Here is a 13,547-nt window from a genome sequence, read left to right as displayed (position 1 = left end):
GGCGATATGCAGCGAAGCGATGGAGGGGAAGATCGGAGTAAAGTTCTTAATGGAGAAACTATCCCAAAGAGGCTAGAGCAAAGCCAAGAGAGCTCCGGCCCTGGGGAGCTCTTGACTCAGCAACTATTATGTCATAGCGGCGACCGCCTTGGGAGCCTCGGTTCAAGCGGAGTGGCGGTTACAGGCGGTTGTACGGGCGGGTGCCCAGGTGAATTCCGATATGCACATGCAAGAGCATTCCTCAGCTCTTCGTTCTTGACTCTCCTCTCATAACCTTTCCATCCCTCAATACTGTCGACTCGCCGCTCACACTTGTCGTGAACAAATCATGATTTCTCTCGGCGTGTCTGCTCGTTTCCCCAAGCGGGCCTTCCCCGCATTCTGCGCCCAGCGACAGTTCAGCTCCGCACGCCCGACATGTAAGGAAATTCAGGAAGCTTACATTTTGAGTGCATCTCGAACACCAACAGCAAAGGTGTGTGGACTCGGAGGAATCTTTTGAGAAGCAATTCACTAACTTCGAGTTGCTAAGTTCAATGGTTCTTTTGCTTCCGTATCAGCACCTGAGCTTGGTGCTGTTGCAATCAAATCCGCCCTAGCTAAATCTAAGGTACCTGTTGAAAAGATCACGGATGTGTATATGGGAAATGTTCTGCAAGGCTCGGTGGGCCAGGCGCCTGCCCGCCAGGCATCGATTTTTGCCGGTCTCCCTTCCACCGTCGAAGCTACGACAATCAACAAGGTCTGCGCTTCTGGCTTGAAGGCTGTGGCACTTGCTGCACAAAATATTCAACTAGGCTTGGCAGAGGCACAGGTGGCTGGTGGCATGGAGAACATGACTCGCGTCCCCTATTATATGGCACGTGCCAGCCAATTGCCCCCCTTTGGTGAGATCAAGCTAGAAGATGGTCTCATCAAGGATGGTCTATGGGATGTTTACAACAAGTTCCACATGGGCATTTGCGCAGAACATACTGCGAAGAACTATGATATTTCACGGGAGGATCAGGATCTATATGCTATCCAATCTTATGAGCGAGCCCAGCAGGCATGGAAGGAGAACAAGTTCGCCGATGAGATTGCTGCGGTTACTGTGAAAGGTAAGAAAGGAGATACCCTTATCGAGCGGGATGAGGGCTTCGAAAACTTGCGTGCCGATAAGTTGAAGAGCCTGAAACCCGCCTTCCTACGAGATGGGACTGGAACCGTAACCGCTGGTAACGCATCTACCATGAATGACGGAGCATCTGCTTTGATTTTGGGCAGCAAGGATATTGCTCGCGAATATGGCGTTGGCAGCCGTGTGTTGGCCCGTATCGTTTCTACGGCCGATGCCGCCATCGACCCTGTGGACTTCCCAGTGGCCCCTGCCAAAGCAGTTCCAATTGCACTGGAGCGTGCCGGTATCACCAAGGATCAAGTAGCAGTATGGGAATTCAACGAAGCTTTTGCGGCTGTCATCAAAGCCAATGAAAAGGTCAGTGCCGTGTTTGTCTAACTTCCACATCAGATCTAACTCGTCTAGATTCTCGGTTTGCAAAATGCCAAAGTCAACATGCTTGGAGGCGCCATCTCTCTCGGCCACGCTCTCGGCAGCTCAGGTTCACGTATTCTCGTCACCTTACTTCACCAATTGCAGCCCGGCGAGTATGGAGTGGCTGCGATCTGTAACGGCGGCGGTGCTGCGACCGCGATGGTTGTGCAGAGATTGGATCGTGTGGATTGATTTCAGCAAAAACTGTACAGTGCCTCCACTGACAAGTTATAACTGATACCCTCAAATGAACAATCCAAGTGGGGACGTGCACCTTCTCTGCGATTTGGAATAGTAGATTGGCCCAAATCTGGCCAAAATCCCATTTACTTACCTGGTGCTTTCTGGGCCCTTTTTTGTACAAATTATTTGCCTGTTTCTTTCTGGGCCTTTCCATATGGATACATACCATGCATCGCTCTCTCGCTCTCTCTTAGATCTATTGGATATCTCCATAAAGCCTGAATCCATCTTTCTTTCCTTATTTGTGACATTTCCAATATTTTCATTTTTGCTAATCGCCCGTTTTCCAACTTTGGAGTCATCCTTGGAAGTATTCTTAAGGTGTATTGTTGTTGGCGCCTGATTTCTCAGGAACCAACCCAGCAGAATGCGACCCAAACAAAAGCAGATCTTTGGCTTCTCTTCTTCATACATCTTCATATTCTTCCTCGCAAACCCTTTATTTACCAAGAATGCCGGTGCAGCAAAGATCTAATATCTAACACCATGTTAAATCCTGTGGCCCTATCATTATCTCCATCCTGCCATGACGCCATTTCTTGGTCTCCGGACGGCGAGCTTGCTATCGCTGCGGGGGAATACTTCCAAATCCTGGTATGTATCTAGTTATTTAATGAGCGTCAATATAACTAACATTTTAAGAGACGCCAAAAAATAGCAGGGATGAGGATTCTGCCCCCAACTCAACCCAAGATTGGCTCATGACTCGTGTTAGAGCCAACTTGTTTACGAACTCCGAATGGCCAAACTACCTTCCGGGAAATCGAGATGATTTTTCGGTCGCCGCAGACCTTTCAGAAAGCAATGTCGTCGGTCTGGCTTGGTCACCAGCAGGACTAGGCAAATATCGACGTAGTGTACTAGCTGTGCTGACGTCGAATCTAGTACTGTCCCTCTGGGAGCCCATTGGCCTTAAGAAGCAATGGACTAGGGTTGCCGTCGCCAATCATGTGTTTTGGTCACAGCTGCAGCCATCACAGGATCCAAATAGCCATGCCTTTCGCAAGGTTAACATTCGATCTTTCACCTGGTGCGAGTCTTTAAAGCCTTCAACGCCTACCGCGGGCTCTTCCTTTCTACACTCGCACGAAAGTCGTTGGGGAATCCCACTTCTAACGGTGGTGAACGATTTCAATGAAGTCATGGTGGTGCAGGTCCGCAGGTCAGACCCAACAAATAGCCCTTGCAACCCTTATGATCTTCGGATTTTGGCGCTTCACTCTCTTACGAACCCGGAAACAAAGGATAGCCCGTTCTGCTCTGGATCCCTCTTTGAGAAGGCAGTCAAGGAGAGACAACGCACTACTGCGCTTTGCTGTGGCCCGTGGCAGACTTCATCCGCGACGAGCCCAGGCAACTTTGGATGCGCAGTCGCCATGATAGCTGCGGTATGCGGAACGCAGCTTCGGCTAATAAAACTTGAAGTCACTCTCGGAAGCTCGCTCGGGGAGACCTCACAACAGTACACGTTAGCCACAGATTTGATAGAGCATCCTTTAGACCAGTTGAATGAGAAATGGGCATATCACAACATCACTGGTCCTCTAAGATGGCTCCATGTCGTACGCTCTCTCTCTTACATCCGTGCTAAGATGGGCCGTTTTGCTAATAAAAACTTAACAGAGATCATTTACAACCATTGCTCTGGCAGTGGGCGCCATGGCAGGTCTCATCACTATAACCATGCCCTACACTATGTACACGGGTAGTGTTACCAATTCGAATGCCTTCGAATTCCGTGATTACCCGATCTATGAGCCAGAAACCGAAGACAGCAAAGGAAAGCAAGCAAGGCACCTGGAGCCGATTTTTGGTATGTTATGCAAACTTCACAGAGCCCTTTCAGCACTGCTGACCCGCTGTAGCAATGCTCACTTCCATCAATGAACAAAGCGACACATGCAAGCTCCACCTAGGTACACTTGGTGGAATTGGCTTGGTAACAGAACTTCACCAACTTCAAAGTGACAGCGCTTTGCAACAGCCAAAATGGAAACGCATGATTGAAGAATTCCAGGATGATTATGACTTGGAGCACGACTTGGGAGGAATGTCAGTCTCGAGGATCTGGGGACTCACAGCCTATCGCAACATCACTGCGGCTATCTTCACTTCACATCCCACGGACATGATCGAGTATCGCATCACCTCTGACGACAGGTCTATGATTGTCTTTTCAGAGGAGGGCGAACCCACGACAAACACCCAAGCCCTATTCGCAGCGCACATCCCCGATGGTCAAGCCTCCAACCACAATCAGATAAGAGAAGTGATACGTTTCGTGCTACCTGGCGAGGATGGAAATATTGAACCTGATACGGAGAGCCAACGCCTGATTTATGCCGTTGCCTGTCGTGCCATTGTGGGGGAAGAGGACAAGTCGCTTAGACTTCACACTCGGCGGTCTCTAGAGCGTCTCGCGGTAGTGACAGGCGCGGACCTGAGCGATGAGATTTCCAAATGCAACAGCAATCCCACCCCGATATTTGCGAGGAATATGGATCAAGTTGCTGGCCCAGGGGGTCACATTTACGAGAAGTGTGAAGTTTGCGATGCGGCAATTGGGTGGCCCTCGGCCCAGTTGGCTCAGTGCGCTAATGGCCATCTTTGGGGTAAGTCACCTTATGGTTTAAATTTGTCAGTAACATGCTGACCTTTTTCATTCATATAGAACGATGTGGCTTGTCCTTCCTTGCCATTCAAGAACCTGGGATATCCAAGTATTGTTTTGTCTGTCGCAAAGAAGCCCTCGACGAAGAACGCGTGGCGTGCATGCGTGGGGGGAAACAAGGTCGAACATTCGATGCTCTCTTTGAGACGTTTGATATCTGCTTGGGCTGCGCAGCCAAATTCCAGGCCAGTTACTAGACGTCCTCCAATAAAATTTGCAAGAACTCCTTGATGGCCCAGCGGCTACAAAAAGGACGAGATATTGCCCGAAAATGTAGCATGATAATTCCACGTAATGATTCCAACGGATAATCATATGTATTCATGTCATTACAGAGAGCTATCTATGTCAACCCAATAAGGGAACCCGCAATAGGGTTCCATTCGTCGTCCCATCGCCGAGAGCTTTCTTTTTGGGCGCCTAGGCGAAGACTATCTAATCTGTTGTTCTCGCCGAACAGGTCAACCAAGTGCTCAGCCAACTCCTCTGAGCTTCCAAAGCCCAAGCCATTGATGCCCTCAGTGACCAACTCGGGCCATGCTTCGAAACGATCCCATCCGACAACAGGAAGACCAGCCCCGAACATATCTACAACCTTCATGGGGAGATCTACCCCGCTGCTGCTAGTATGTAGACTGACCCCTAGAGATGCAGATGCCAATAACCGAGCATATTCCGGTACACTCAGCCACGCAGTTCGAATTGTGACTTTCTGTAACTTGCCGGATTTTTCAAGAGCAGCAATCTGTTCCATATACATTTCTTTTTGCGGGCCCTTTCCTGTTATGATGGCCAAAACTTCAGGGAGGTGAGGCTGCACTGTGGTGGCCAGTTCAGAGTACCGAAGAAGGGCATCGATAAGAACCGAGAAATCCTCATCCGCAGTCCATGACGTTGAACTAACCAGAACCCGGAGAGACCCTGTCTTCAAAGCGGAGTAAAAATCCTGAGTTTCCGGAAGAGTTGTAAGGAAATCCGTTCGTGCATTGGGATCGAGGATAGGGTGGAAGTGACTGGCAGGGCGGTCGTGCAATGGCAGGACAGGGGCTGTGAGATTGAAATCCTTTTTGAGAACAGATGCCATAGCATTGGTGACGCACAAATGAGCCGAGGCAGATTTGCAAAATATCTTCTCATACCATATCGACATTTTCACCAATGGATGTGTTTGGCTGAGTTTCAACGCGAGTATGGAATACCCAAAATTGTGCCAATCGATGATTAGCCTTGTTTGCCGCAAGAAACAAACAAGGGAGGCTACAGCCAGTGTAGGAATGGAAGGCGGGTTCTTTTTATTGTCGCAAGAGCAAGTCAGCACTTCAAATGAGTGTCAAGGAACCTCCTTTCACAAACATACCTGAACCAAAAGCCACCGGCACGGTTTTGTCGTATATGCGAGACATTTCCAGAGACAAGCAATCTGGAACAATACTTTCAAGGGCCCGTAAATTGTGAATAGCAGCTTATTACTGGTCTGTAGGAGAGCGGGATGCGGGCGAAGCGGAACAATCGAGATGTTTGGGTTAGATATAATATCGGGATGAGGATCAGATTCTGTTTAGTAACTGGTAGTTAGCGATCCTATCTTACAGTATCTGTCAAGAGATTCTTACTAACCATTATACCCAATAATCACCACCTCCCCGCCATGTTTCGCAATGCTCAATGCATGATACTGCATGCGCGGGCTTCGGCCAATATCGCCAAGAACAAGAATTTGAACACATGTCTTGCGCCTTTTTGTCTCATGGGATCCTGGAGGAGATCCTGCTTGTTCTGGCTGATATTGCGAAGGGAGTAATATGATCAACACAGTGAGGGCGCTAGACAGGCAGAACACTATGCTGATAAGGGTCTCGATCATGATGGCAATGACACTTTAAGTATGTCGCTCATGGTATTGATCAGCTCACATCAATGACCGAGAGAGAGAGTTGAACGACAGTTGAATTAGTCCAAGGTGGAATATCAATAACTAGCGTGTCAAAATAGTTGATACGTAATCTGATAAGGCTTCACGTGATTCCCCTTATGAGCACCTTGGGGATGACGGGCTTTCCCCCGGAGACAGTGGCAATCTGTTTGAGCCTGTACTAGCGCTCACTTTTTCCAATTATATCAATTCCCTTTATTGCCCTCTAGGGCTATTCCGCAATGCTGTATCTGCTGACAACCTGCCCGCTAATCTGAGCTCTCGCCCGCTCCACCCTCGATATCTTGGCAGTTCCCCATCTCCTATCCATATCCTGTTTGCTGGTCTTTCCAGCTGGGCGCATCGTCAGCATCTGAAGACCATGTCGACGGGGACACCGTCGTTGAGTGTGGATCTCACACCATTCTCCAATGGGCACAATCATAATCATGGTCATAGCCGCAGCCATGGCCACTCTCGATCCAACCGCTGGGCGCAACCTCCGCCTCCCCTCTCACAGCCAGCTAGTGCTAGCCTTCCTGAACACCCGGAACCAATCAATGCTGTGAACTCGAGTTATTCATATGGACATACACATCAAGCATCAAGCCTCGGTCACCATACGCACTCGCACTCGCATTCTAGTGCACACCACAATCATAACCATAGTGTGTCATCTCTTCACCATGATGTGGTAGATGACCACCATTTGAAAGATTCCAATAACGCTTACGGAATGTTATCTACGGATACCAATATGCACGAAGACTATAAATCAGAGAAAACGTATGTGGGTTAGAATGTGATTGACGAGTAAAAGCTGACCCCAGTCACAGCCATGAGATTTTGACTAGTACACTCATCGTGCTGCCGTGGGTTGTCCTTTCTTGGTACCAGAGACAATGCGCCCAAAGACAAGAGCTATCTGGTGAAGCTCTACCTGGTACGACAGCGAGTATTTCTATCGGACAAGTTGGTCAGAAGACCTGCCTTTTGACAGCGACAACTCTCATCATCTTCGGCTGTGGTCAAATACTGCGGATCAACCACCAAATGGCCGGCTCTTCCACGCTCTCGTCCTTTAAATTGTCGAAACTAAATGCCACGAGCGTCCAAGCCTCACTTTCACAAATTGTCTCTGTGGCACTGCCAATATTTGCAGCACTCAAGGTCGGAGGATTTTTGGTTGCATTTTCGCTGCTCCTTGCGACAGCATCAGGGGTCCCAGCTGTCATCAATGGGGCATCACGCACTCAAGAGAAATACAGTCGAAAGACCCTATCCATTGGCCTGCTAGCGGTGGTCATTACATCGAGTTTCCTTGGGCTGAACCATCCCTGGGACGCATCCCCAGTCATTGGATATACTGCCCTATTAGGATCTGTGTTCATTTCTCCTCCCCCATTCCCTTCACTACGTCGCAATGGACCTATTCCTGAGCCAGGTCTCGTTGCTGCACAAAGCAAGGCTTCACGCCCGAGTCGCTCATCCGTTGTAGTCACAGTTGATGCACCACTAGCCGTGATAGCCGGGTCCTTCCTTGCACTTCTCACCATACTCTTCAGCCGAGGATTTGTCTTTGGTCTCTCGGAGCTGATGTATCTCCTTATTCCTACAAGTATTTTTGCCATTTCTCTCATGATCTCCCTGCCCCCCAGCCTCCGCTCTCCCCAAAAGACCGGGCTCGCCATTTGCGCTGGAGCCGCAGCTTTTCTTTGTTCTCCACATGTCCAGGATGACTTGCTCATGGTTTATGCCACACGTGGTATCTTGGCTATGGCCTCTTTCTTCGCCTCTCGAAGGGATGACATTCATTTGCATCTGGATGCGCATGCGCACAACCACACGCACAACCATTCACATTCACACACTACCTTTGAATCCTCCCGAGTGTCAAAGTGGCTTCTCCATAAAAGTGAACCATATCCGTTACTACACAGCATTCTGAAGGAGAAGGATTCTCGTAGCATCTTCTACTTTATGTGGTAAGTTATGAAATCTAAAAGCTATCACTCTTGAATTACTGCTAATGTTTTGCAGCCTGAATTTCACTTTTATGCTTGTTCAATTATCATATGGGTTCCTGACCGGATCATTGGGGCTGCTTAGTGACAGTATTCATATGTTTTTTGATTGTCTTGCGCTTGTTGTTGGTTTATGTGCAGCTGTCATGAGCAAGTGGCCCCCAAATGCTCGATTCCCCTACGGCTATGGCAAAGTTGATACTTTGTCAGGATTTGCCAATGGGATTTTCCTCATGTGAGTGTTGTCAAAGCGGTGCGTACTGGCAAATTCTTACAATGTGCAGGATTATCAGTGTGGAGATCATTTACGAAGCGGTGGAACGGCTCTCGTCGGGGAGTGAGATGCATCGTCTAGGTGAGCTATTGATCGTCAGTATTGCTGGTCTCGCAGTCAACTTGGTCGGAATTTTCAGCTTCGAGCACGGTCATGCTCATCACGGCCATGATCATGGTCACGATCATTCTCATGGCAACGAGAACATGCACGGCATTTTCTTGCATATTCTCGCCGATACGCTTGGTTCGGTGGCAGTTGTCATTTCAACCATTCTCGTGCATTACTCCGGTTGGGCCGGTTACGATCCATTGGCATCATGCTTCATCGCCATATTGATCTTCGCCTCGGCCGTTCCTTTGGTTAGCAGCACGGCCAAGACACTGCTACTCACTCTGCCAGCCGACACCGAATATAATCTTCGAGAAACACTAGCGGGAGTCAGCACTTTGAGAGGCGTGGTTAGCTATACGGTGCCTAAATTCTGGCTTGATGATACAGGAGCGGTGTCTTCCGGCCATAGCCATTCTCATGATCATTCCAGCCATGGAGATTGTGGGAATCACCATGACCATTCCCACAGCCACAGCCAACACCATCATGGTCATGATCATGAGCAACACCACGGCCACGACCACGACCACGATCACACCCATGGCCATGGCCATGACCACGGTCACGAACATACGCATGAGAAAAAACCCCAGAACACTTTCGGTGTGATTCACGTGATCGCTTCTCGGGGTGCAGATTTGGAAGACGTACGTCAAAGGACCGTCCACTTCCTTCGGGAGAAAAACATGGATACTCTCGTCCAGGTTGAGCGCGACGGAGATGCACGCTGCTGGTGTAGTGGTGGAAGCAAGGGCTTTTGATTGGTGCCAACTGTACTTCACCCACCATCAACTACTCTCAAAGGGGACCCAAGATTTCCGGTGCGCTTAATATCGCTTTGCCCCGGCCGATGTCTATATCTCTCTTGTACAGATAGGATTGGATCGTATTACACCAATCAACAGCACATAGTTTTCTCCACGGCTTTCATCAGAAGTGGAAGACATATACTTCGATGATTCAATTGCAAACCCTAGTTCTTCATTGGATCACATGTAGGCGAAATCTATCTTGATATCTTTCCAGGCCGAGACTTGTACGACCCGTTTATCAGCTATGGACTGTCCTGAATGGATATGCTTGCTCCGAGCATTGCATTTCTCAGGGCAGCTATGTCTGTGCCCCTTGGGCCAGATCTCTAGGAATTGCAACACGATGCTCCTTCAGGTCACACAATCCCACTGAGTCTCGGCAGCACATAGTGCGAAAGTCCAAGTCTGCCTTCAGGGCTATTGTGTTTTTCTAACAAAGAGCGAAAGCCCCGTTCCATATCCCGGGAGGTCGTCACCCTTGTCGGCCAAATCAGGGCCACTGGCCAACTTGTCAGACTGCAGCTCCAAAAGAATAACCTCCCGCATCCAAGAACGTACAAATGTAAGAGTGACATTGAGTCCTGTCCTACCAACCACTCGAGTTCCAGGTCTGAACGAAAGATGCTACGGTATTCTATATACCTTCCGACATTATCGCAACCCCAGCCATTCCTTTGTGTCGTTATTCCATAGATACTTCTATAGAGACATCAGCTACACTCTACACCTGAATCTCTTGCCTAGTCTATTCAATGTCATTAGCTTCGACCGCAAAAACTTCATATGCCGACGAAGTCGTGGGAGGAGGATATGGAAAGATATTCGAGGGCCATACAATCTTCCTCACCGGGGGTACTGGGTGCTTAGGAGGTTGTCTCCTATACAAGTTAGCTTTACAACTGCCGACTCGTAAGATCTTCGTCTTGGTTCGAGGGGACTCCCAGCGGGCCATTGGAAAATTGAGAGAATCGATGCCAAATCATGTACAGGCTATTTTAGCCACGAAGAAAGTCGAGTTTGTGATTGGTGATATGAAAATGGTGAACTTTGGTATTGAAACTGATGTCCTTGGTCAACTTCAAGATCAAGTGACGCTGGCCATTCATGCAGCAGCCAAAATCAAGCTTGAAGGTCCCATTCGTGATGCACTGGAAAGCAATTGCCTCCCTGCCCTGGAAATGGCACGGATCGCCTCTGAATTCCGGCGACTGAGACTCCTCATTCAAATCTCTACATCATATGTCAATAGCCATCTTCCCGATGGTCCGGTGTTAGAGCGGATATATCAATTGGGAGGCGAAGAAGATCCAGAGGAGGAGCTGGCATCCATATTAACGCTAGGCAAATCACCACACGTGGGCAAATTCTCTTCTACCTACACCCAAGCCAAGCATCTCATGGAACGTCTACTACTCAACCGCTTCCCTCTTCTTCCAATCCTACTGTTACGGCCAACAATCTTCGGTCCTGCGTTTAGACACCCCTACCCGCTATATGGATCGGAGGACTCCACGCCTCTCACCAAGTTCACTAGGCTCTGGTTTTCCGATCGAGGTAGCACACAAGTTTGGCATGCCACCGAAGGCTATCAAACAGGCACCAATATCCTAGACGAGATCCCCGTGGACCTCGTAGCAAACTCGTGTCTATTGCACGCAGCAGCACGCACGACGGGCATTGTCCAAGTTGGCTCCCAACTCTATCACCCGATTACCTTTGATGAGGTTTTTCGACTGGGTCTGGAGAATGCCACGCCTGCAGCCCAGCGAGAGTTCCCAAAGATCATCTTCACCGAAGATCGCAGCACACCGCAGTGCTTTCTTGCTGAGTTGATTCAAGTAGGGACTCGGAACTGGTTGTTCGATTGTGGGCGGTCCTACTGGCTCAAACAGGTGAGCGGACCACTGAGCATGCAAGTGTGCAAGCATGAGGCAGATGCTCTAAATTTGATACGGACTCACGATGTCCTCGGGGCTGTAAAGGAGAAAGCTCGGATTTGAAATGAATTGCAGGGAGACTTGACGCTGCAGACCACCCACAATACTTGTAACCCTGGTGATTTTCAGATAACTGGACAAATATGTTTCCGCAACATACCACTTTCTCTATCATAGTATCTCCTCAATTAATCTTTATTTGGTTCATTCTCTAAAAGGGCTTCCTTACTTGGAAGCAGTAGTCGGTTCAAATAAGCTGAGTTTAGTGCACCGGTAGTAAGAGACTCAGCCAACAGCTCAATGACGCATGCGAATGAAGGAAATCAAGAATATGTGCGTCCTTGCATATGGTCTCCAATTCTTCCTGGAAATACTTTCATGCATCGAATCCGAGGAGGAGATTATCCTGGACGGTCCCCTGGAAGAGTGTGGCTTCTAGGGGTGGTATATCTGCTTAGTTATAAAAGGAAACCTCCAGGGCTGTATCTAGCCAAGATGGCGGACTGAGGCCAATGAAACCCCGTTCTACCCCGTTTTCTATATTATATACGTCTACACTTGTTCGAACTGCCACGGAATGATACCTAGTCGGTCGACACATCACTGTTTCGAATTTGAGATTGAATCAAAGCTGTAATCGACGAGGTAGCCTTTGCAAATAGAATATTCAAAGATAGGTTGTTTTGTAGCATTAATACCTAACTACCTCGAATCCCCTAGCTTCTTCGCAGTTAGTTTCGGTCTCCTTATTTTCTTATTTTTTTTCTTGTATATACTGCATTGTTCAAAAACCAGGGCAATATATAGTGGGTTGTTGAAGCAGGACTCGCAAGGAAGCCTATGCAGATCTCAGCTATTTGGGCTCCAGATCCATTGTTGATGATATATTTTTGAATCATTCATCAGAGTCCCATCTTTTTCTGGGGCCAAGCTACAGCGTTGGCCCATTCCATGTCTCGAGGATATAGTGCATCCAATAACTCGGAGACCAATGCCCGGCCCGAGTCTCGAGCCCACCAATGCTGACCATCAAGCTCCCCGAGCAACACACCCCAATGCATGAGGATCAACAATGCTAAAGGCTGTCGACGTCGCACATTGTCCACGAAGTCCTTGTCGATCATAGCGAGCCAAGCCAGGACGTTGGCAGCGTCAACAAAATTGGCAACTTTGATTGAAAAGTGCCGCAAGTACACAATAGCATCCTTGTTGACCTGATGCTGACCGAGATCGACACTGCCGAGGGTCTTGTCATTCAAGGTATCGAGTCGCTCTAGGGCAGCCCGAGTGTCGCTATCTAGACTGACTGGTCCAGTATCCCAAAAGTTTCTTCGACGGGAAAAGAGCTCTAATTTGCTCCAGGATTCACCTATCCGGTGGATTTTTTTCACGCCTTGCAAGAGTTCAAATACGACGACAATATTCTCCGTTAAGCTTGAACTTTCTCCGCGGGCAGCAGTGACCCTTGGCAGAGCAATGCCTATAACGGTGGTGATAATGGACTGCGCCAGCGCAGCCTCGCAGTTCAGTGGGTTGATACTGTCAACAGCTGCGCGATAGGGCGCAAATGTGAGGTTGTGATATTGCAGTGCGATGTCAATGTACACCAGCGATGCCGGTGGCTCAATTGTTGCGGCAATATGAAGAGCCCCCAGTGCCAAAATACCATTCATTAAAAAATCATACTGAAGAGCCAGGCGAGGAATGGTAATTTGCCAGACATAATGCTCCGAGCTGGAAGAGCAAAGACTTTTAAAGGTTTCAGTGGAAAACTTATGCATGAGCTCCAAATCTCGCACCCCTGAACCGGTTGGAGAAAAGGAAGCTGCTAGGCTAGGGATCCTCGGGCGCAGGGGAGTTGACTCTATAATAGCCAACGGGCCCGGAGTCTGACTTGCTCGTGAATCGGGCCGAGGTGGCGCTCTTAAATATGTGCATGAGAGTTCCCGCGAGATACAATTGGAGCACGGTGGCCCCTTCTCGTCACACTGCAGTTGTTAGTCTCGTCATTTGATGGAGCCCAAAA

General features: G+C 48.8%; 6 protein-coding genes across 6 annotated transcripts; 4 read left to right on the top strand and 2 right to left on the bottom strand.

Annotated features, from left to right (window-relative positions):
* Positions 1–328: 328 nt before the first annotated feature.
* PEX2_054570 (thiolase family protein) lies at positions 329–1,726 on the top strand (the record flags this gene model as incomplete). The annotated part of the gene is made up of 3 exons (XM_016742731.1): positions 329–475; positions 533–1,477; positions 1,526–1,726. 3 exons carry the CDS (start codon positions 329–331, stop codon positions 1,724–1,726), a joined length of 1,293 nt encoding a protein of 430 aa, XP_016600982.1.
* Positions 1,727–2,263: 537 nt separating this feature from the next.
* PEX2_054560 (uncharacterized protein) lies at positions 2,264–4,645 on the top strand (the record flags this gene model as incomplete). Its single annotated transcript, XM_016742730.1, has 5 exons — positions 2,264–2,371; positions 2,422–3,339; positions 3,401–3,590; positions 3,643–4,389; positions 4,449–4,645. The coding sequence occupies 5 exons, from the start codon at positions 2,264–2,266 to the stop codon at positions 4,643–4,645; spliced, it is 2,160 nt and encodes a 719-aa protein (XP_016600981.1).
* A 146-nt stretch (positions 4,646–4,791) lies between these two features.
* On the bottom strand, positions 4,792–5,532 carry PEX2_054550 (chitobiosyldiphosphodolichol beta-1,4 mannosyltransferase; the record flags this gene model as incomplete). Its single annotated transcript, XM_016742729.1, has 1 exon — positions 4,792–5,532. One exon carries the CDS (start codon positions 5,530–5,532, stop codon positions 4,792–4,794), a length of 741 nt encoding a protein of 246 aa, XP_016600980.1.
* A 1,210-nt stretch (positions 5,533–6,742) lies between these two features.
* PEX2_054540 (metal cation transporter MSC2) lies at positions 6,743–9,381 on the top strand (the record flags this gene model as incomplete). The annotated part of the gene is made up of 5 exons (XM_016742728.1): positions 6,743–7,146; positions 7,197–8,345; positions 8,401–8,619; positions 8,669–9,119; positions 9,160–9,381. The coding sequence occupies 5 exons, from the start codon at positions 6,743–6,745 to the stop codon at positions 9,379–9,381; spliced, it is 2,445 nt and encodes an 814-aa protein (XP_016600979.1).
* Positions 9,382–10,336: 955 nt separating this feature from the next.
* Positions 10,337–11,584, top strand: PEX2_054530 (Male sterility, NAD-binding; the record flags this gene model as incomplete). Its single annotated transcript, XM_016742727.1, has 1 exon — positions 10,337–11,584. One exon carries the CDS (start codon positions 10,337–10,339, stop codon positions 11,582–11,584), a length of 1,248 nt encoding a protein of 415 aa, XP_016600978.1.
* An 839-nt stretch (positions 11,585–12,423) lies between these two features.
* On the bottom strand, positions 12,424–13,194 carry PEX2_054520 (uncharacterized protein; the record flags this gene model as incomplete). Its single annotated transcript, XM_016742726.1, has 1 exon — positions 12,424–13,194. The coding sequence occupies one exon, from the start codon at positions 13,192–13,194 to the stop codon at positions 12,424–12,426; it is 771 nt and encodes a 256-aa protein (XP_016600977.1).
* Positions 13,195–13,547: the final 353 nt, after the last annotated feature.

The sequence above is a fragment of the Penicillium expansum genome (genome assembly GCF_000769745.1).
Source record: "Penicillium expansum strain MD-8 chromosome Unknown contig174, whole genome shotgun sequence".
NCBI lineage: Eukaryota > Fungi > Ascomycota > Eurotiomycetes > Eurotiales > Aspergillaceae > Penicillium > Penicillium expansum.
This window is presented reverse-complemented; position numbering and strand designations above follow the sequence as displayed.